We start from the raw sequence: 23,436 nt of genomic DNA, 5'->3' as shown, positions 1-23,436 counted from the left end.
CTCTGCGCACAGCTCCAGTAACACTGGCCTTGGCAACCTTAAACGACTCATGAGCCAGTTGTCGTCATTTGCTAACATATCCTCCCGTTCTCTAAACACCCTCTCACGTCTGATGTTACCGTTTGCGATGTCTTCTAACAAGGCCAAGGCTGCCATTGTTAATGCCATTTTTTCATCACTTTGTGCATGCTTTTATATCCATCCATATGATTGCAAACACGTGTGTGTTAATTGTCCATTAATGTGTCTCTGATGTGCACATTACTCTGAGGACTAATTGTTTTCACATAATTAACAGTTTCCCAGCATCACCTCAGAGTGTCGCCAAAGGAACAATAGCTGTAGAAACGTGCGTACGCCAGCCATGAAGCTGCCGTGGGACACCGCACATTTCCACGCTCATTTCACTTTTGATACATCTGAACGTTGGTGTGGAAAATTACGTACGCCATGTTTTTGTGCGTACGCAACATTGATACATGAGGCCCCTGATTTTTTTTGTGCGTAGGACAGTTTCTGGATTCTAGCGTACGCCATTTTTCAGTAGGAAATCCACGCAATTCTTAGTACATGAGGCCCCTGGGGGCCTCATGTACTAAGCTCTAGTACATGAGGTACATGAGGCCCCTGGGGGCCTCATGTACTAAGCTCTAGTACATGAGGCCCCTGGGCCCTGTGCGTGGATTTCCTACTGGAATTGCGTGGATTTCCTACTGAAACATGGCGTACGCTAGAATCCAGAAACTGTCCTACGCACAAAAAAAATCAGATGTATCAAAGTGTGCGTACACATGGATCCAAGCACTTTTCCTTTGTACATCCCAATCAACGTGGAATTAAGCGCACATGTGGAAGTGCTAAACTCCTCCCTGTCCACGCCTCCATTTAAATATGCAAATGCATTTAAATAGGGCCTGCACCGGGGATTCCCCTCTCTGCAGCATCAGATCTACAAAATGAAAAAGGGAAGAAGCGCAACTTCACCGAGTCTGAGCTCGAAACGCTCTTAAACGAAGTCGAGACTCGAAGACCAGTATTATTTGGTAGCCTCTCATCAGGCATAAACACAAAAAAAAGAAATGTGAGTGGGAGCGTGTGTGTGAGGCAGTGAACACTGTGGGGTCGGAGCAGCGCACACTCCCTGAAATAAAAAAGAAATGGTCCGACGTGAAAGTGGAGGTGAAGCGGAGGATTTCGGCCCACCGCCGAAGCGTGACCGCAACGGGCGGGGGGACAGGAGGATATTAATATATTATATATTATATTATCATATATATTAATGACTGCAGAAGTGCGCCGTGGCTACTGCAGTGTGACATTTCCAACTTTACGCACGCGTTTATCGACACAAATACTGAACACAAGGAGACAATAAAGGGCTTGTTAGATAGCTCTGCCGCTCTATTTTCACCAGGGAAAAACAAATGCACATATTTGAATGTACGTGCCCAAATGGGCATTGTGCTGGTTTACATTCGGGGCGCAATTAAACGGATACATTTACTCACCGAGAAGCCACCCATCGCGCACCGTGCCAGCCTCCAGCCTGTTACCAATCATGCTATTAGTACCTCCTGTCTACCTGCACGGTTAAACTAACAGACGCCCACCTCCTGTCTACCTGCACGGTTAAACTAACAGAGACGCCCACCTCCTGTCTACCTGCACGGTTAACTAACAGACGCCCACCTCCTGTCTACCTGCACGGTTAAACTAACAGAGACGCCCACCTCCTGTCTACCTGCACGGTTAACTAACAGAGACGCCCACCTCCTGTCTACCTGCACGGTTAACTAACAGAGACGCCCACCTCCTGTCTACCTGCACGGTTAACTAACAGAGACGCCCACCTCCTGTCTACCTGCACGGTTAACTAACAGAGACGCCCACCTCCTGTCTACCTGCACGGTTAACTAACAGAGACGCCCACCTCCTGTCTACCTGCACGGTTAACTAACAGAGACGCCCACCTCCTGTCTACCTGCACGGTTAACTAACAGAGACGCCCACCTCCTGTCTACCTGCACGGTTAACTAACAGAGACGCCCACCTCCTGTCTACCTGCACAGTTAAACTAACAGAGACGCCCACCTCCTGTCTACCTGCACGGTTAAACTAACAGAGACGCCCACCTCCTGTCTTCCTGCACGGTTAACTAACAGAGACGCCCACCTCCTGTCTACCTGCACGGTTAACTAACAGAGACGCCCACCTCCTGTCTACCTGCACGGTTAACTAACAGAGACGCCCACCTCCTGTCTACCTGCACGGTTAACTAACAGAGACGCCCACCTCCTGTCTACCTGCACGGTTAACTAACAGAGACGCCCACCTCCTGTCTACCTGCACAGTTAAACTAACAGAGACGCCCACCTCCTGTCTACCTGCACAGGTAAACTAACAGAGACGCCCACCTCCTGTCTACCTGCACAGTTAAACTAACAGAGACGCCCACCTCCTGTCTACCTGCACAGTTAACTAACAGAGACCCCCACCTCCTGTCTACCTGCACAGTTAAACTAACAGAGACGCCCACCTCCTGTCTACCTGCACAGTTAAACTAACAGAGACGCCCACCTCCTGTCTACCTGCACAGTTAAACTAACAGAGACGCCCACCTCCTGTCTTCCTGCACGGTTAAACTAACAGAGACCCCCACCTCCTGTCTACCTGCACGGTTAACTAACAGAGACGCCCACCTCCTGTCTACCTGCACAGTTAAACTAACAGAGACGCCCACCTCCTGTCTACCTGCACAGTTAAACTAACAGAGACGCCCACCTCCTGTCTACCTGCACGGTTAAACTAACAGAGACGCCCACCTCCTGTCTACCTGCACGGTTAAACTAACAGAGACGCCCACCTCCTGTCTACCTGCACAGTTAAACTAACAGAGACCCCCACCTCCTGTCTACCTGCACGGTTAACTAACAGAGACGCCCACCTCCTGTCTTCCTGCACGGTTAACTAACAGAGACGCCCACCTCCTGTCTACCTGCACGGTTAACTAAGAGACGCCCACCTCCTGTCTACCTGCACAGTTAACTAAGAGACGCCCACCTCCTGTCTACCTGCACAGTTAACTAAGTGACGCCCACCTCCTGTCTACCTGCAAAGCTGAACTAACAGAGACGCCCACCTCCTGTCTACCTGCAAAGCTGAACTAACAGAGACGTCCACCTCCTGTCTACCTGCACGGTTAAACTAACAGAGACGCCCACCTCCTGTCTACCTGCACAGCTGAACTAACAGAGACGCCCACCTCCTGTCTACCTGCACAGCTGAACTAACAGAGACGCCCACCTCCTGTCTACCTGCACAGTTAACTAAGTGACGCCCACCTCCTGTCTACCTGCACGGTTAACTAAGTGACGCCCACCTCCTGTCTACCTGCAAAGCTGAACTAACAGAATGGAAACAGGAGAGATTTTCAGCAGCGATGAATAAAATCAGGACGTGGATGAAAAAAACAAAGAAGGTAAAAAAAAATTCTTCTTATTACTGTCATTTTCACTATTATTATTATAATTATAGTTATGTTATTAGTATTATTATTGTTGTTGTTAGTATTGTTATTAATATTATTGTTATTATTATATTTTATGATGAATGTAATTACCAAATAACAGTGACAGGACATCTAAATAAACTCACCAAAAGTAAATATAATAATTCCCCAGTTTGGGATTAATAAAGAACATCTGTCTGTCTGTCTGTCTGTCTGTCTGTCTATCTATCTAAATAATAATACTAATAATAATGATAATAAATAGTACCATTAAAACATAATACAATATAAAGTACCATCACATGGAAAAACTTAAGTACAAGTACCTCAGAACTGGGGTTGACTAGCGGTACTAATACAATAGTATAGAATTAAGTGAGCTCCGGTAGCTCAGTTCAAGTCCTCAGGCGGTGTGTATGTGGCAGACTGACTCTCAATAGGAACCTTAAACCTGACACCTAGTGAGTCCACATGAGAAACACTCACAGTCCACCTGAGACCAATGAAACACTCGGAGTCCACATGAGACCAGTGAAACACTTAAAGTCCACGTGAGACAAGAGAAACTCTCAGAGTCCACGTGAGACAAGAGAAACTCTCAGAGTCCACATGAGACCATAGAAACTTCTACAGCCCAGCGACTGTGGCTCAGAGGCAGAGCAAATCTTGGCTCTTCCAGCCTGGATGTCCTTGGGCTCGGGGGGTTCAGTATTTTGTCCTTGGGCATGCAGACTGGAGGCAGAATACTGAATCCCCGAAGGCTGAACCATCAGCGTGTGAAATGTGCTCCTCCGTGCCATCAGTGTATGAATGTGATAATTAAAATAATAATAATGATTCAAATGATAACGTAAAAATAATAATATGTTACTATCAGTTGATGCATCAGTAGTACTATCTGTAGTACAATCAGTAGTACTATCTGTAATATTAACAATAGTATCACTAGTACCTCTCTGTCTCAACAACAGGAAGTAGAAAACCAGCTGATGATTCCACCTTTGACCCTGGAGACACGTCAGGCCAGTCTCGATGTCACAGTCATCACAGAGAGTCTGACCTCCACCCAGAGGTGATGATGTCATCAAACCTGCATCTGACATTGGCCCCACAATGCATTGCTCGACATGTTACAATAGGCTCGTTGGAGATTAACCACGCCTTGCCTGAAAAGTAGACGAGATCATGTGACAGTAGCACTGGTTTGGACGGCACTAAATGTGTGACCTTCCATATGAATGCTCAAACAGAGTGGAAGAGGGTCGGGGAGCTGGTTAGGAAAGGCCTAGTCATTCTTTAGGAAACATGACCCAGTAGGAGATAAAACTCACGAGTCACGCTTTAAGAAACACGACTCAGGGAATTCACACCCTGTGGTTCATTCTTCATATAATGTGTTTTAATGTGACAGCTGTCAGTTAAATGGAAGACAAATTAATCAGAGGTTGGCTGGTCTGGGGAGGAGCTTCACTGAAAAGGGATCCTGTTGATGATTGTGGCACATCCTGGTGGCTGGGAGATGAAACACATTAAAGACATGTGACTGGTTCTACTGGTCAGACTGGTGAGCTTTCTTCTCTTTGTGATGCAGGGAACTGATCCGTCAGACCAGGACCAGTGGCTCTGATCCAGATCTGATACAGACCACCAAACTGAGCATGCACAGGTAAGACACACAGGTAGAGAGACGGACAGGTAAACTGTTAAAAAACTTCACTTCCCAGAAGCCTTTTCTTGTTCTTCAACTTCCTGTTAAACTGAATTAAAGCCAGATGATTGTTGTTCTGTTGACAGTGAGCTGTTGCAGGGAATCACTGTCTCTGGTCCACTTCCTGTCTGGAGGTCACTGGTACAGCTCAGACAGGTAGGACAGGTACAAGAGGAAGGACAGGTAGGACATATAAAAGAGGTTGGACAGCTGAGAGGTGATGGGATGTCACACCTCAAACCTGACTCAGGAGGTCTTACACCCAGTGCCTGTGACATCATAAGCAGTATGACACCTGTCACCTGTGACATCATCAGCCTCACTCATACAGGGGCCAGAGATACAGAATCAGGGATGTGTCCTGGACTTCCTGTCCGACGTTACCTGAAGACGAGAGATGACTGCTGCCTCCTTTCCTCTCCTCTTCCAGGGGGGAGGATGAGGTTCCCTCACTCTCTGCCCTGCTCCCCTCTGCTGGGGAGGAGAGGCTGGTGGTCCTCCCCCTCCTCCCCCTCTCCTCCCTCCAGACTGTCACGACTCTGGGTGGAAGCTGCTCTGGAGAGAAGCAAAACCATCGGACAGAGTGAGTCCCGCCCCCCTCCATGTTCCTCTCAGGTGAGACAGGGGGAGGAGGAATGGAGTGATGAAGAGGAAGATAAACAGAAGACGATTGTTGGGGTCAGGCTGCCAGACACCTTCAGACCAATGACCTCACCCAGTGTCTGTGGGAGGGAGGAGGAGGACCAAGAGGACCAGGAGGACCAGGAGGAGCAGGAGGACCAGGAGGACCAGGAGGACAAGGAGGACTCAGACCTGCTGTGTCTGGACTCAGAGACATGGAGGTACTGTCTGCTGACTCCCTGCACTTGTTTCAGGTAAGAACACTTCTGTACAGATTAAATAATCTGAAGAAATGATGAAAAGAATAATTTTGAGTTCCTGATGATTAGCATCTTTAATAGGAACCTGTTCTGGACCTGAATCGTTTCAGGTGTACCGTGTATCAGAGGAACATGTTCGTTCTCAGGTCAAGTGAACAAATATTTTCAGGGTTGAAGTCGTCTACGTGAGATACTGAGTCCCTGTATGTCAGCCGTCTCATCTGGTCCTCATCGGTAGCTAAACCTCTTGTCTAGTCAGCTACAGATCTTCACAGTCCACTGAGTCCCTCAGTATCTGGACTAAAGTGGCGGGTAATCCGGGTACAGGACTAGTAGTGAGAAGGTTCCCCCTGCTGACTGAGAAGTCTGTAGTGAGGAAGAGGGAACCTCCCTCTTCAAGTCCCGAGTTGACTGATCACTTTACCGATACGTTTCATGGGGAGACGGTGTTGAGTGGTGAGTGCTAACAAGTTAACATGCCAAGATATGCAGCAAAGCACCAACAAAGGTAGATGGTCCTCATTTATATAGCGCTTTTATCCAAAGCGCTTTACAGTGTTGACTGTCAACCACGCAGGGCGACAGCCAGCTTGTCAGGAGCAATTAGGGTGAGGCGTGTGTTTTCATGTCTTTCTCTGTCTCAGTGTCAAGTTGTCTGTCTTAGTCCAGTGTCCATGCTCTTTGTCTTGTTTTACCTTGCAGCTTGTACTGTCAGTTTTTCCTTTGTGTGTCAGCTCTAATAATTCAAACTGATGACTTTATTCAGACTCCAGCCAGAAAGTGTCTGGTCTTCTGCCCTGACTGCTAGCCTTCTACTTGATATCCCATTACCCAAGCTCACAGGAATCCAGAGTCCTGTTCCACACCAAGCAAGTTCTCCACGTGTCATGTTCATTGCCTCATTGCCGGCCTCCAGAGTGGTCTTGTCCTGAACCCAGGCCGTCTGTTTGAGGTTCCCTGCCTGTCCAGCCTCACATTGTTCTGTTCCCTGGCCAGTTTGTCCTGGTGTATTTAGTCAAAGACTGTTCCTGAGTCAGGTTCCTGCTGCCTGCCTTACTCTATGTTCCTGCTGTGTGTGTTCCTTGTTGCATACAGGTTAGTTTCTTAGTTCAGTCCTTTTGGTGTTTCTGTTTTTTTTTTGTTTTTTTTGGTATTTCTCAACTGCTCAAATTCAAACTCGCTCCCTTATTTCTCCATTTGGGTCCTCTTTTGAATTCTGAATTTGTGACATATTGAATATAAACAAAAAACCTTTCCACAGGGAACCTTTAAGGAAAACAATTATGACTTAAAGTTTGAGTAGGTGATTGTATTCAGAAACACTTTGTTATATTACTTAAAATCCTCATAACAAACCGATAGCAATGAAAACATTTAATGCTCTGACATAATCATTTCTTAAGAATGTCATCTGTGGCCATGGTTACGCTTACTTCCTGATTGCACTCTGCCGAACTTGAGCACTCGTTAGGGGGGTTCTGGGGGAGTGGCTTTTAACGAAGGGGGGTGGGATTGTTTTCATTCGGTGATGCATTCAAATTTTCTGTGATTTTTCCAAATAACCTACTCTGCCTTTAACTAATGAAAGACCTTTATCCTCCTGTCAGGTGTCCCAGCGCTCCTCCATATGAAGCTCAAGATTTCTTAGCTGGGAATATTCAATCATATTCTTCATTCTGCTCTGAGGATCAAAGACTCTGCGACAGATTAACTCAGAGGACGGACATCCAGAGCATAGACATGCCTGAGCGGAGTTTACCCAAAGACAGAGCTCCTCCGCTGGGTAAAGGTTCCCTTCTCTACCCCAGTCTGAGTCTGTGGAGAATCACAGCTGACAGTCAGGTGAGAGGAACCGTCACCTGAACTCCTTTCACAAATGTTTACACTGAGAGCCTCCCATGTGAACACAAACAGCCAATCAGCAGCCACCATGGCTCAGCACGAGAGCCTGAAATCTTTAGCAAGACACTAATGAAATGACACATGGACTACACTCCAGTTGTATCTTCATTATAACTCTCTATTAATAGGAATACCGATAAAGTTTGAAGAGAGAAGAGAATGCCTTTATTTGTCACGATACAAGTACAATGAGATTAAAAGCATCTCCTTTCAGTGTGTACAAACATAAGATATAAATACCTAATATAAAACACATTTAAAACAATGCGTAGTGCATCAGGTAAAGTGCTCACAGTTCTGCAGCATGATAAATAAATACATGTCCATGATTGGATGATCAGGAGTAGATATTAATACTGTATGGTTATTGCATTTGCACAATGAAAGAACACATGATGGGGAATGTAGGAGAGATATTGCACAGTACACAGATGTTACAGTACACACAGGGTTAGTGCCTGTTTGAGTTCAAGGTGGCGATGGCTCTGGGGGAAAAGCTGTTAAGTCTATTCGTCCTTGCCCTGACACTCCTGTAGCGCCTGCCTGAGGGCAGCAGGTCAAACAGGTAGGACCCAGGCTGGGAAGTGTCCTTGATGATGGTCTTTGCCCTGCTGAGGCAGCTGGAGGTGTAAATGTCGGATAGGGAGGGGAGAGGGCAGCCGATGATCTTCTGTGCTGCATTGACCACCACAGGCATTGACTGTTATTAGGCTATATAGAACAATTAATGTTTTTGTCTCGTTAGCACATGCTTCAACTGTCTTCAGCACTTTGATTCTGTTCAATGCTTACACATTATGCAGCACTTCAACTCCTTTCAGGTCTCAAATGTTCACGTCTTCAGTACTTCCAACTCTAGCTACCATTGTTCAAACATTATTTGCTCTCAGCGTTTTCACTTCTACCAACTCTTCAACCGAATCCTTCTTTCAGTTTATAGAAGTGAAGTGACATGTCCTTTCTTTCTTAATATCCCCATTAGCGTCTGTGTGTCTTAGACAGTAGCTATTCTCAGGCTGTCCACAACACTTTCAAACTCCCTTTAGTGGTTCCACATCAACACTTTCACTTCTTTCAAATGTTTCGATGTTCTCTATGTTTCTCTGTGTTTCAGGTGTTTTTTATGTTCTCTATGCTTCTATGTGTTTATGTTTTATATGTTTCAGGTGTTTCTATGTTCTGTGTTTCAGGTGTTTCTATGTTCTCTATGCTTCTATGTTTTATATGTTTCAGGTGTTTCTATGTTCTCTGTGTTTCTATGTTCTCTATGCTTCTGTGTGTCTATGTTTTATATGTTTCAGGTGTTTCTATGCTTCTATGTGTTTATGTTTTATATGTTTCAGGTGTTTCTATGTTCTCTGTGTTTCAGGTGTTTCTATGTTCTCTATGCTTCTATGTTTTATATGTTTCAGGTGTTTCTATGTTCTCTGTGTTTCTATGTTCTCTATGCTTCTGTGTGTCTATGTTTTATATGTTTCAGGTGTTTCTATGTTCTCTGTGTTTCAGGTGTTTCTATGTTCTCTATGCTTCTATGTGTCTATATTTTACATGTTTCAGGTGTTTCTATGTTCTCTATGTTCTATATGTTCCAGGTGTTTCTATATTTTACATGTTTCAGGTGTTTCTATGTGTCTATATTTTATATGTTTCAGGTGTTTCTATGTTCTCTATGTTATATATGTTTCAGGTGTTTCTATATTCTCTATGATTCTGTGTGTCTATATTTTACATGTTTCAGGTGTTTCTATGTTCTCTATGTTCTATATGTTTCAGGTGTTTCTATATTTTACATGTTTCAGGTGTTTCTATGTTCTCCATGTTCTATATGTTTCAGGTGTTTCTATGTTCTCTATGTTCTATATGTTTCAGGTGTTTCTATGTTCTCTATGATTCTGTGTGTCTATATTTTACATGTTTCAGGTGTTTCTATGTTCTCTATGATTCTGTGTGTCTATATTTTACATGTTTCAGGTGTTTCTATGTTCTCTATGTTCTATATGTTTCAGGTTTTTCGATATTTTACATGTTTCAGGTGTTTCTATGTTCTCCATGTTCTATATGTTTCAGGTGTTTCTATGTTCTCTATGCTTCTATGTGTCTATATTTTACATGTTTCAGGTGTTTCTATGTTCTCTATGCTTCTATGTGTCTATATTTTACATGTTTCAGGTGTTTCTATGTTCTATATGTTTCAGGTGTTTCTATGTTCTATATGTTTCAGGTGTTTCCATGTTCTCTGTGTTTCAGGTGTTTCCATGTTCTCTGTGTTTCAGGTGTTCTGCAAAGTTCAACGTTCCTCAGTGTGAAGGTCAGACAGGTTACCTGTCCTAACCTGTCTCCGGGTGTTCACTATGACATCACCAACTGTCACATAAATAACTGATATTAATAAAACTTGATCGTTTTTAGTAATGACATTAGTGATTTCCATGATGACATCAATTTCTGTAAATCATTATTTTTTATGCTATAATTGCTTATAATTGATATTAATTAATTAGTAGAAGTATCAACAGAAGAAATAAAAAACAGTAAATGTTGTGAACTTAAAGTCAGATGACTTTTATTCTTGTTTCAGACATTTTAGACACAACCACATTAATTAAAAACACAGATTCTGATGAGTCACTGAGTTACTGTGTCCAGGTGGAGGCTAACTAGCATGGAGCTAATAGTAGTACAGTAGTTATATTTTGAAAAAACTGAACCTCAAACTCAATAAATCAAAGTGAACCAACCAAATCCAGTGGTGTTGTCAGTCTGTGAGAACGGTTGACTCCACCAGGTGCATTAGGGGTCATGCAGAGCTTAGCTGTGACCCAGTGCAGGGGGACGCTCGTTTTGAGGCGGGGGACATCCGGCCAGGCCCCGCAGAGTCTGCTTTAAGGCTGGACCTTCATGAACGCCAGAGCCTGAACGTACCACTGAGTCGGGGACACCTGTACACAGCACAGCTAAGAAGAGACAGTTGAGAGGGTTAAAGGAACACTGAAATACAGAGGTAACACAATATAATTGAATATATTCATTCAGTCAGCTGTTTATTCATCAGTTTAAACTGATTAACTTCTTCTTAGTAGTGTAATAATATCATCCAACGACAGCTGAACTCTGCTTGGTCAGTAGACGGCACTTTTATACCAGGTGATCTCTTATCTCAAGATCAGGTTAGGTGTGGAGCATCAGTTACTACGGTAACGTGACCGGCAATCCAGTTTAGTTTTATTCATGTCATATCACAACAGCAGTTATCTCAGTACTCTTTCCACACAGTGCAGGACTAGAACAGGGTCAGGACTAGAACAGGATCAGGATCTTCAGAGTTCCAACATCACCAGCAGCAGAATTACAGCTCCACCTAGTGGAGAGTGAGTACCGTCTGAACAGACTTTGGGCAGAAATCTGTAGCAGACCAGGATCTGGGGTTCAACTGGATTTGGTGTTGGTAACAGTAGGACTAGTTTTAGCAGTAGTAGTTATATTACTACTACTAGTAGTAGTAGTATTAACAGTAATAGTACTAGTAGTAATATTAACAATAGTAGTAATATTAACAGTAGTAGTCCATGGAAACAGGCACAACCACATTTACATGGATCCATCTCCATCATGTGCACCTAACCTAGATAGAGGATTAAGTTGGGGTTTCCCTTCATCCTGCTGACGTTATCCGTGATCCAGTAGCATTAAAGCATGTCTCATATGTTATGGAATAAGTTACGATGGAGATTTACCCTGTGGAGCTAGCCTGCTCCAGACCAGGTTCAGATCCAGGATCTATATCTGATCCTGAATCTCAGCCCCTTCATATTTATTCCAGTTACTCCAATGCTCGTTACATATTACCATCCAGGAAGTAGCCTGCTGTCATTATTTAAACACTGTGACCATTATTTTACATTCATTCAGCCTAAATTCATACATGTTATGAAACTCTACATGTGATCGTCATGGTAACAGTTATAATTGTGTTCAGCTGTTCAGTAAAGGTTCATCAGTTTAAGACTGGCGGTCCGATAACCAGACTGTGGGCCCTCCTCGCTCCCTCTCTGTGATTCTGGTGTGATGAATTGATTTACCACTGGGGGCGCTGTTGTAAAGTGTGCGTTCTCCTTGTATGTTCCTCCTCAGCCACCATACCTGTCAACTTTGTTTCATATAGTATTTGAGCTCCAGATTAAAGCGCTACAGTAACAAGAGAACATCGTCTGGTTCATTAAGACAGTTCTTCTACTCCTCATACGCCTCCATCAGAAACTCTGATCAGTTTGGGAGAAGTTCACCACACGTCATCGTCTGTGTTGTGTGTGTTTGTGTGTACCGGTGTGTTTGTGATTACCTTTGTCTGCAGCTTTAAGTAGAGAAGCTCATTGGATCCACCTGGTTCATCGTCAGGTGGTTGTCAAGGATCTGGAAGATTTCCTGGATGTTTGGGACGTAACCCGACTGAAGTTTTGACCACACTGGAACGTCTGAGAGAGGGGACAGGAAACACTAGGCTTGTTTCGAATCAAGCATGCGCATGCATTTGCCTCGCAAAACAAGGCATTCTGGGAAAAAAACGTCACAAATGCTGATGATAACTTCCCTTTGCGACATGTCACATGGCTTTAAAAACTCGCGGTATCTCCAGGTACCTCCCTCCGCATGCTTTTCTCTGCAGATGGTCTGAAATAAGTGCGGACATAAGACACTCCCCTCAACGTTGCCCTAGTTGGTTAGAATTATCACGTGGTATTTCCCACGTGAGAAAATTCCTCAGCCTCCGTCAACAACGGGACTTCAAATGCCTCGGCTCGAGTTCGTCAGCGACGAAGAAAGCCAGCGCCACTGGGCAGGCCATATTCTTTGTGCAAAGTCCGTGAAGTTTCCCCTGGCGCGATAGTTTTTGTTATGTATACAATTATTAATAAAGTTTAAATTAAAAAAAATAATAAAAAAGCCTGTGAAGTGCACCTGTGTCCGACTTGACGTGGTGAGAACTTGGCGTGTTTATGACGAGTTCCGGCGGATCCTCTCAAGTCTCGTGCATGCATCGGAGCAAATGCATGCGATCCGAAACGCAGCCATTGTTACAACAGCGAAGTCTGAGAGGAGGGAAAGGAAACACTGTTACAACAGCGAAGTCTGAGAGGAGGTAAAAGGAAACACTGGCTGCGTTTCGGATCGCATGCATTTGCTCCGATGCATGCACGAGACTTGAGAGGATCCGCCGAAACTCGTCATAAACACGTCAAGTTCCCACCACGTCAAGTCGGACACAGGTGCACTTCAGACTTTTTTTTTTTTTTTTTTTTTACTTTATTAATAATTATATACATAACACAAACTGTCGCGCCAGGGGAAACTTCACGGACTTTGCACAAAGAATATGGCCTGCCCAGTGGCGCTGGCTTTCTTCGTCGCTGACGAACTCGAGCCGAGGCATTTGAAGTCCCGTTGTTGACGGAGGCTGAGGAATTTTCTCACGTGGGAAATACCACGTGATAATTCTAACCAACTAGGGCAACGTTGAGGGGAGTGTCTTATGTCCGCACTTATTTGAGACCATCTGCACAGAAAAGCATGCGGAGGGAGGTACCTGGAGATACCGCGAGTTTTTAAAGTCATTTGACATGTCTGAGAGGAGGGACAGGAAACACTGTTACAACAGGGATGTCTGAGAGGAGGGACAGGAAACACTGAAAGACCTCGCCCAAGGCTGCTTTTTTCATCATACTTTGTGTCAACGACCATTTTTTTTCTTTCACAACAGCTCCACACAACTTCAGCTGGTTTACAGCCGGCTAGCTGGCCTCAACTCAAGCCTCTCTTTCAGTGTGTTGTGGTAACAGTTCTGTGTGCTGTGGCATCATGGAGTGCTGCAGTGACACATAGCTGGTGTTTTGACTTGCCTTTTCAAAAGATGCAAACGTCTATCAATATTGATTACAAAAGACAAAATGATTTCATATTCTATTAAAACATCTTTTTTTTAGATTATGTTTTTTGGCTAGAGTGCCGCTCAAGCCTTTTTAATACTTTATCAGACAGTGTGGAAACAGGGAGAGAGAGAGAGGGAGATGACATGCAGGAAATACATCCCAGGCGGGAGTCGAACCCGGGACCACCGTGTCGAGGACGTTGAGCCTCTGTACGTGGGGCGGCTGAGGTCGCGTTAACCGAATATATTCTCTTTATTTAAATGATAGAAAAATCTGAAGTCTGTGCATAATTTGGACAAACTGGAGAGCTCTGTGTGTTTTGTGAACTCAAACATGTTCCCAGTGGGTGTTGGCCTCCGCCAACGTTGGCCCTTGTCACTGATCCTGTTTGTGATTCAGGGTTAGAATTTCAAGGTTCAGTGTTGGGGAGTAGAGTGTACAGTTTGGGGACCTCAGAATTGCTTCTCTGGTCTTTCCAGATGATGTGGTCCTGCTGGCTCCTTTTTAATGGTGGGTTGCACCCTCCAGGTTGGGGTGAGCCTTTGCCCCAAACAAGGGACGTCAGGAATTTTCCCCAGTGAGGGGAGACCACAAAGCAGTGATGCAGGCGTTATACCATTGTGGAGAAGAGTGAAGGCAAAGGCTCTCGATTTACCATTCCATCTATGTTCAGAACCCCACCTATGGTCATGAGCTTTGGGTAGTGACTGAAAGAATGAGATCGCCGATACCTTATCCTTCCTCCTCCAATCAGAACTCAACATTCACAGTGATGTCATGTTTTGGACCAATCAGAACTTACTGTTCAGAGTGACCTCAAAGGCTCCTGTAGACAGGAAGTGAGTCTCCATCATGTTACAGAGGAAGAAAGCCATCAGACAGGAGAAGATCTGATAAAGGACGAAAACCATTACAGGGTTAAATGTGTTGCCATGGTAATCAGCTGAGCCATCTATTGCCATAGTAACAGGTACCTTGTTGTCCTGACTCCAGGTCCAGGCTCTGGGAGTGTCGAGGCCAAGGAGTAGGAAGGGATTCTGACCGCTGACGATCAAAAGGATGGCGAGGACCTTCAGGTAGGAGATCAGGTTCCCGACACACCTGAGGAGAAATTAAGTGATGTCATAGCTCTCCTGGTTAAGGGGTTGCTTTAGGGTAATTCCATGTCATTTCATCAAATGCCTCCCACCTGACCATGTCAGAATGTCCTGAAAAAATTCAAGTACAAAGACACACTTGTTACTAGGACAAATACAAAATATTAGGTCTCTACTGTCGACAGTTTTCTCATGAAACATTATTGAATGAAGGGTAGTTTAGACGGTTTTTGGCATCATACTCTGAAAAGCCATTTTTAAACAGCAATATCTGGAAAACTATCTAAAACTGTTATTCAATATCAAACTTTGGAGACTTTGTACTGTAATGTAAAATCTTTATGCTCAAATTAAGATTATTATTTGATTTGGTTGTGTAATTTATATACTTAAAGTATGACAAAATGTACAGTCTTCAATATTATGCTATGTTTGTTCATGGTTTAAGACATTAAAAGCTGCTTTCAGCATGTTTAACTCACATTCAAGGACTTATTGCCTCTACAACTGTGCTACATTTTAATGTTTTCGTAAGGCTAAATTTATCAGTAGCATTTAGTCACATGTAAGTCTTTGGTAAATGGTAAAAAACACAATTGAATTGCCCTCCTGTGATGTTTACTGGTAGGCATTTAGGACATGCAGTACCAAAACCGGCCACAAAAACCCCACCAATATCAGGATTTTAAAAAATCACTGCGACAAATTGAGGCAAAACACCCTCCCGATTTTTTAATATGATTTTAACAAGAATATGATCTTTCAAAAAAAGTAAGTTTGGACCTGATACGTGTTGTCAGTTTTTTGGAATACGACTCTGAAGTTGGGCAAAGATGTGTTTACTTCCATTTTTGAGCCTTAATATCTGTGAAACTAATCATCTGAGAGAGACCATATTTTGTAGAATGTTTAAGCTAACACCAGAGATAGAGGCAGAAGTGATAGAAGTCTTTTATCTGCAAAAATGGGAGCTCAGCCACTCTTCAATGTACTACTTTATTTTAACAAGCTTCATTTTATGTTCCTACAATCCTAGGTTATCATTGAGCTACACCCCTGATATTCCATGTCTGGAGGCTATTAGTAACAGATAAACACTGTAGAAATTTTGAAGGCCACAGGTGAGATAGTTTTCCAGATATTGCTGTTTAAAAATGGCTTTTCAGAGCATGATGCCAAAAACCGTCCCAACCAATCTTTCATTCAATGATGCTTCATAAGAAAACTGTTGACAGTAGAGACCTAATATTTTGGATTTGTCCTATTAACAAGTGTCTTTGTACTTGAATTTTTTCAGGACAATCTGAGATGGTCAGGTGGGAAGATTTTCAGAAATTTGATGAAATGACATGGAATGACCCTTTAGTGATGTCATAGTTCACCTGTTTAAGGGGTTACTTTAGTGATGTCATAGCTCTCCTGATTAAGGGGGTTGGGAGTTACTTTAGTTATGTCACAGCTTACCTGTTGAAGGGGGTTGGCGGGTAGTTTTCTCCCTCAATGCGAATGTCAGGGTACAGCTGGCTGATGGCTCTAGAGTACTCCTGGAACGCTTTATTGTAACCTCAGGAGATACTGAAAACAGAGAGAACACACATTTCAGGCATTTGATTGGCAAAGGTCAACGGGCTGGTTAACGGGCCCTCACCGGGGCCACACCAAGCCGCCAGTTAATGGGCCCTCATCGTTCCACTGGTTAGCGGGCCCTCAATGTCCACACGAGCACCACGTCACGTGACTTAGTCACATTGTCATTTAAATGCTGCTGCTGCCAGAAACACGTTATCTGATCCGATTATCTGACGATGATAACCGTTAGCCCGTTAGCAGTTAGCCTCCGTGCTAACTAACTCACCAATACTGGAACTTGAGCATGGGCCCGGTGTACAGAGACGGCTTAGCGGGTTTCCCCGAGTCCGTGTCAGATAAGGTGTCCGGGAAGTAGCCGGGGTTCTGGGCCGGCTGTTGTCCGAGCTGCGGGCTCGATCGGCCTAGATAAACGTCCCGGACCGTGAGGGCCGTGAAGAGGAGCAGGACCGCCAGTAGGCCGGCCTGGCTGTACTCCGCCATATCCGCTGCTGTTTGACAGAGAGGGGACCGATCTGTCCGGAAACACAAGTATCCTTTACACTACTTCCGGTAAGACGCTTCACGACATACGTAAAGGAATTATTAAGGAAGTGGTCGCCGGAGTTGTATTCCAGTGTCGGAAAGAAACGAAATACATTTAAATAAATACAATAACGGTGTTCAAATAGTATTGTAAGGTTCATATTTCTACTTCATAGACGATTATTATTATTATTATTATTATTATTATTATTATTATTATTATTATTATTATTATTATTATTATTATCATCATTATTGTTCTTACTGCATCACATCTATCTGATTATTGGTTACTGGTTATAGATTCATAGTTTGCATTCGTTTTTAATCGATAAACTGCCACAGTGAAAGGCCATCCATCCATCATCAACATAGAGACAGACAGGTAACCAGTCTGTCACAGGGCTGACATATAGAGACAGACAGGTCCCTATCCTGCATGTCTTTGGGGAGAACATGCAAACTCCACACAGAAGGAACGCGACCCGACCGGGAATCGAACCGCCCTGTGAGGGGACAGTGCGACCTGATACACCACCGTGCAGCCTCTATTCAGGTTATTATTTAATATAGTCGTGTTTATTATTTTATTGTGACGGGTTAGTCGTGTTTATTCTTTTATTGTGAAGGGTTAGTCGTGTTTATTATTTTATTATGAAGGGTTAGTCGTGTTTATTCTTTTATTGTGAAGGGTTAGTCGTGTTTATTCTTTTATTATGAAGGGTTAGTCGTGTTTTCCTGTTTGATTTTCCAAAATATTTTCTCTGAAATATGGACGATGTTTATTTATTTCTAATCAATTAATAAATATTGTTATTCATAGATTTATTTCTATTTTTAACGTCGCGTAAATTGAAACGTCACATTTCCGCGACATGGAGGGTGACGTCATATCTGTGGGACGCTCTGCTGCCGGTGCTTGGAGAGATGAAGGTGAAAGAATGAGAATAAAACCAGAGATTGAATCATTTATTTTGTTCTGATCTGAAACGTGGACTGTATAAACGGCAGTCACCCGGATACAGGTCACCTGACGGCTGACATCACACAGGTACGATCACGCTAGACCTTTACTTGTTGAATAAAATCAACCCGTTGAGATCAACCCGTTACTACTACTACTACTAATAATAATTATGATTATTATTATTGTTAAGAACGGGAACTCTACTACTCACACCACATTCCCATCTGGAACTGCAGATTTATTCTTTTGAGAAATAAATCTATATTTTTCAGTGAATGGAAAGAGACTGACAATAATTTACCTTTTGAGTTATTCACAACCAAATATCATTTCCGGTGTGATTATCAACAATCTGATAAGGTTATTAAAAGCTTCTTTTATTTTGATGTTTCACTAATGATCCATGGACATGATTATCAAAGTGATCTGCTGTTCGTTCTTCTCTCGTCGGCCGACATGAAGGAAGTGAAGTGACTCATTAACAGTCTCAGCAGCAGATTTCATTGTAATGTTCAACATCGATAGTTTATTCTGGGATGAAGAGATTCAACTGAAAGTGAAACTTCATTACAGTTCTGGCAACATGCAGGAACATGAATGAACTTTGACCTCTCATTGAACCGTCCTCTGAATGGACTGAAGGTCGACCCTCTTACCCCGTCTTCATGTTTCAGGATCACCATGCTGAGTGTGGGGGAGCTGCTGAGGTCTGGAGTCCTGCTGAGGTCTGGAGTCCTGCTGAGGTCTGGAGTCCTGCAGCTCCCTGTACGAGGACTCTGTTCTGCTGCATTCAACAGGAAGTCAACACCACCTGGTCACACCTGTTCTGAGCCTCCATCAGCCAGACTTCCTGCCGCTGGGGCAAGGGTGTTGTCAGGAGTCCGGACCTGGTCAGGGGTCCGGAGGCTCTCAGGTAAGGGTCCTGATGGTGGTGCAGATCCAGCCGGCTGGTACAGCGGCCTCTCGGACTCGGCCCCGGTTCACCTGTGTGAACACTTCCTGGTGAGCGTTCAGCAGGTGAGCGGGTTGCCGTGGTGGCTGAGCGTTGTCGTGGCAACACTGTCGGTCAGGACACTCATCACTCTGCCACTCGCCACCTACCAGATGGTCATCCTCACCAAGGTGAGTGACAGAGACACGAGTAGAGGACGTGGGAACAAGAGCTACAACAATGTCAATGTTATTATTAAAACATGTACATTACATTTTATATTTGTAATCTATACAAATATGAAGTTTCACTACTTTTAAACTAACAGTAAGAACAGTGAACCTGGCCGGAGGTCTGTCTGCATGTCTGTCTACATGTCTGTCTGCATGTGCACGGTAACCATAGTAACCCCCAGGTGATGTACAGGTGGAGGCGCTGCAGGCAGAGATCTCTGAGCTGGCAAAGAGGCTTCGATACAATGTTTCACTACAAGCAACAGAGAGAGGCTGGACGGGGAAACAGAGCCGGTAAATATATAGAATATAGAATAATAAACAAATGAGCTGGTTTTATCTTGTTTCAAACAAACAATAACCAGTCAGGGTAAATGGGGTCAGGGTTCATAGTCTTCAAGGGGTCAGGGTGGTCAGGTTCGGGGTTCACAGGGTCAGGGTTCACAGTCTTCACGGTGTGGTCAGGGTTCCAGACCTGTATCCTGGTTGTGTCTCTGAGGAAGAACAGTCTGTCCGTCTGGTTCTGTTCAGGTTCCAGTTCCAGAAGAATCTGCGCCGCATCATTTCTCAGCTCTACATCAGAGACAACTGTCACCCCTTCAAAGCCAGTCTGCTGGTCTGGGTTCAGCTGCCCCTGTGGATCAGCCTCTCTCTGGCCCTCCGAAACCTGAGTCTAGATCAGTGTGGTAAGCTAATACTGGGCCTGGAGTATCTGGTAAATTAAGTCCTAACCACTCCGGTAAACTGAATCTGGATCAGTCCGGTAAACTGAATCTGGATCATTCCGGTAAACTGAATTACGATAATCTGTGTTTAATGCAGGGCTCCACTCTGATCTGGCAGCAGGAGGCACCCTATGGTTCCCTGACCTCACCTTACCTGACTCCACCTGGATCCTACCGGTCTGTCTTGGACTCACCAACCTGCTCATCGTAGAAGTGAGTCTGTCTAGTGGGTCTGTGATCACCTGACCTGAAGATGTGGTCTAACGTTGCTCTCTTCTTCAGGTGTTTTCTCTCCAGAGGGTCAACCCGTCTCGCTTTCAGAGGATCGTGACCAACTCCATCAGAGTGTTCTCCGTGTTGATGATCCCCATCGCTGCTACAGTTCCTTCTGTGAGTCAAAACCTGGTTTCACATGGATCTGTGTCCCTGTGACTAATGGGGACAAAACTGTGGTTCTGGGTATGCTGCAGGCTAAGTGGTCCAGTTCTGGTCCAGTACTACAGGAGTATGCTGCAGACTAAGTGGTCCAGTTCTGGTCCAGTTCTGCAGGAGTATGCTGCAGACTAAGTGGTCCAGTACTACAGGAGTATGCTGCAAACTAAGTGGTCCAGTTCTGGTCCAGTACTGTAGGAGTATGCTGCAGACTAAGTGGTCCAGTTCTGGTCCAGTACTGCAGAAGTATGCTGCAGGCTAAGTGGTCCAGTACTACAGGAGTATGCTGCAAACTAAGTGGTCCAGTTCTGGTCCAGTACTGTAGGAGTATGCTGCAGACTAAGTGGTCCAGTTCTGGTCCAGTACTGCAGAAGTATGCTGCAGGCTAAGTGGTCCAGTACTACAGGAGTATGCTGCAGACTAAGTGGTCCAGTTCTGGTCCAGTACTGTAGGAGTATGCTGCAGACTAAGTGGTCCAGTTCTGGTCCAGTTCTGCAGGAGTATGCTGCAGACTAAGTGGTCCAGTTCTGGTCCAGTTCTGCAGGAGTATGCTGCAGGCTAAGTGGTCCAGTACTACAGGAGTATGCTGCAGACTAAGTGGTCCAGTTCTGGTCCAGTACTGCAGAAGTATGCTGCAGACTAAGTGGTCCGGTTCTGGTCCAGTTCTGCAGGAGTATGCTGCAGGCTAAGTGGTCCAGTACTACAGGAGTATGCTGCAGACTAAGTGGTCCAGTTCTGGTCCAGTACTGTAGGAGTATGCTGCAGACTAAGTGGTGCAGTTCTGGTCCAGTACTGCAGAAGTATGCTGCAGACTAAGTGGTCCAGTTCTGGTCCAGTACTGTAGGAGTATGCTGCAGACTAAGTGGTCCAGTTCTGGTCCAGTACTGTAGGAGTATGCTGCAGACTAAGTGGTGCAGTTCTGGTCCAGTTCTGCAGGAGTATGCTGCAGGCTAAGTGGTCCAGTTCTGGTCCAGTTCTGCAGGAGTACTGGACTAAGTCTGTAAATGTGAAGTTGAGTACCCTGATAAGTAGTTGTTACTGTAACATTCCTGAGGGGGGCAGCAGAGGGACGTTAAAATGTTGAGAATGAAATGAAAATATTTTAGCATAGGGCTGCAACTTAACTAAATGTTATCTGTATCTCTAAAGATATGAATGTGTATAATAAAATGCTTCCTATATTTCTGTGTGTCCCCTCTCAGTCCATGGCTCTGTACTGGTTTACCTCCAGTCTGGTGGGATTCAGTCACAACCTCGTCCTTCGTTCTGCTGCCGTCCACAGAACCCTCAAACTCCAAACTCAGAGACCAGAGTCTCCCTACAGAGACCTGCTGTCTGCCTTCACCAAGAAGTACTGCAAGTAAACACAGTACAACAGTACAGATGAAGTACTACAAGGATCCGAGACCTGCTGTCTGCCTTCACCAAGAAGTACTACAAGCAAACACAGTACTACAAGTATATATGAAGTACTACCATGATCAGAGACCTGCTGTCTGCATTCACCAAGAAGTACTACAAGCAAACACAGTACAACAAGTACACATGAAGTACTACAAGTACACATGAAGTACTTCAAGGATCAGAGACCTGCTGTCTGCATTCACCAAGAAGTACTGCAAGTAAACACAGTACAACAAGTACACATGAAGTACTACAAGGATCAGAGACCTGCTGTCTGCATTCACCAAGAAGTACTACAAGCAAACACAGTACTACAAGTACACATGAAGTACTACAAGTATACATGAAGTACTTCAAGGATCAGAGACCTGCTGTCTGCTTTCACCAAGAAGTACTGTAAGTAAACACAGTACAACAAGTACACATGAAGAACTACAAGTACACATGAAGAACTACAAGTACACATAAAGTACTACAAGTACACAAAGTACTACAAGTATACAAAAAGTCCTACAAGGATCAGAGACCTGCTGTCTGCTTTCACCAAGAAGTACTACAAGCAAATACAGTACTACAAGTACACATGAAGTACTTCAAGGATCCGAGACCTGCTGTCTGCTTTCACCAAGAAGTACTACAAGCAAATACAGTACTACAAGTACACATGAAGTACTTCAAGGATCCGAGACCTGCTGTCTGCTTTCACCAAGAAATAAAGTTATCGAACTCATTTGAGTCTCTGTCTTCAGTTAATAAAATCATAACAAGTTCATTGAAACAAAATTAAACTACCTGGAATGTTTTTGAAAGAATAAAACCATGTCACCTTGCTTCTCCAGTTTGTAGAGTAGGGCGCCACCTGCTGTCCACACACACTGCTGTCCACACACATCCAGCGTCCTTTCAAGATGCCGATTCTGGAGCGAATATGCGCTCACCGCTGATTGGACCAGTTGGAGTCTGGCAGTTGGTGATGATGTCATCAACCAGGGGTCCAGGACAGACCCTCCATCTCCTAATACAATAAGTTATTATGGGAATAGAGTCCAGTGCTGCTGGACTTTATAATGAATGAGTCAAAGAAGCGTATATAATAATAATAATAATAATAATAATATGAGCCATGCGTCTCCAGCAGCCCCTTGTTGGAGGTGAAACCCACATTTAGTAACTATATAGTAATATACACTCAACATAATAAATATAAACGCAACACTTTTGTTTTTGCTCCCATTTTTCATGAGATGGACTTAAAGATCTAAAATTCATTCCAGATACACAATATTACCATTTCTCTCAAACATTGTTCACAAATCTGTCTAAATGTGTGATAGTGAGCACTTCTGCTTTGCTGAGATAAACCATCCCACCTCACAGGTGTGCCACATCAAGATGCTGATCTGACATCATGATTAGTGCACAGGTGTACCTTATACTGCCCACAATAAAAGGCCACTCTGAAATGTGCAGTTTTGTCTCACAGCAAAATGCCACAGATGCCACAAGCATTGAGGGAGCGTGCAATTGGCATGCTGACAGCAGGAATGTCAACCAGATCTGTTGCTCGTGCATTGAATGTTCATTTCTCCACCATAAGCCGTCTCCAAAGGCG

At 44.2% G+C, this 23,436-nt stretch overlaps 3 protein-coding genes across 3 annotated transcripts in view; 2 read left to right on the top strand and 1 right to left on the bottom strand.

Annotated features, from left to right (window-relative positions):
• The window catches only part of LOC311013560 (uncharacterized protein), a 34,830-nt gene extending 24,398 nt beyond the window's left edge, over positions 1-10,432 (top strand). Inside the window, exons 3-8 of the mRNA XM_084009671.1 lie at positions 3,323-3,478; positions 4,480-4,580; positions 5,100-5,174; positions 5,303-6,091; positions 7,705-7,939; positions 10,273-10,432. Of these exons, the coding sequence (XP_083865797.1) occupies positions 3,440-3,478; positions 4,480-4,580; positions 5,100-5,174; positions 5,303-6,091; positions 7,705-7,939; positions 10,273-10,305 (1,272 nt within the window). The 5' untranslated portion in view covers positions 3,323-3,439 and the 3' untranslated portion in view covers positions 10,306-10,432. The remainder of the gene's footprint in view (positions 1-3,322; positions 3,479-4,479; positions 4,581-5,099; positions 5,175-5,302; positions 6,092-7,704; positions 7,940-10,272) is intronic.
• A 245-nt stretch (positions 10,433-10,677) lies between these two features.
• selenot2 (selenoprotein T, 2) lies at positions 10,678-17,135 on the bottom strand. Its single transcript, XM_084009672.1, has 6 exons — positions 16,876-17,135; positions 16,485-16,595; positions 14,898-15,024; positions 14,726-14,813; positions 12,339-12,471; positions 10,678-10,953 (listed from the first exon to the last, which is right to left on the bottom strand). Exons 1-5 carry the CDS (start codon positions 17,088-17,090, stop codon positions 12,353-12,355), a joined length of 660 nt encoding a protein of 219 aa, XP_083865798.1. The 5' UTR covers positions 17,091-17,135; the 3' UTR covers positions 10,678-10,953; positions 12,339-12,352.
• An 845-nt stretch (positions 17,136-17,980) lies between these two features.
• Positions 17,981-22,554, top strand: cox18 (cytochrome c oxidase assembly factor COX18). The gene is made up of 8 exons (XM_084009394.1): positions 17,981-18,183; positions 18,774-19,221; positions 19,457-19,557; positions 19,795-19,949; positions 20,086-20,201; positions 20,271-20,378; positions 21,623-21,797; positions 21,979-22,554. Exons 2-7 carry the CDS (start codon positions 18,781-18,783, stop codon positions 21,782-21,784), a joined length of 1,083 nt encoding a protein of 360 aa, XP_083865520.1. The 5' UTR covers positions 17,981-18,183; positions 18,774-18,780; the 3' UTR covers positions 21,785-21,797; positions 21,979-22,554.
• The last annotated feature ends 882 nt before the right edge of the window (positions 22,555-23,436 follow it).

Source organism: Eutrigla gurnardus (genome assembly GCF_963514095.1).
Source record: "Eutrigla gurnardus genome assembly, chromosome: 5".
Lineage (NCBI taxonomy): Eukaryota > Metazoa > Chordata > Actinopteri > Perciformes > Triglidae > Eutrigla > Eutrigla gurnardus.
Note: the sequence above shows the minus strand (reverse complement) of the source record. Positions and strands in the feature narration are given on the sequence as shown.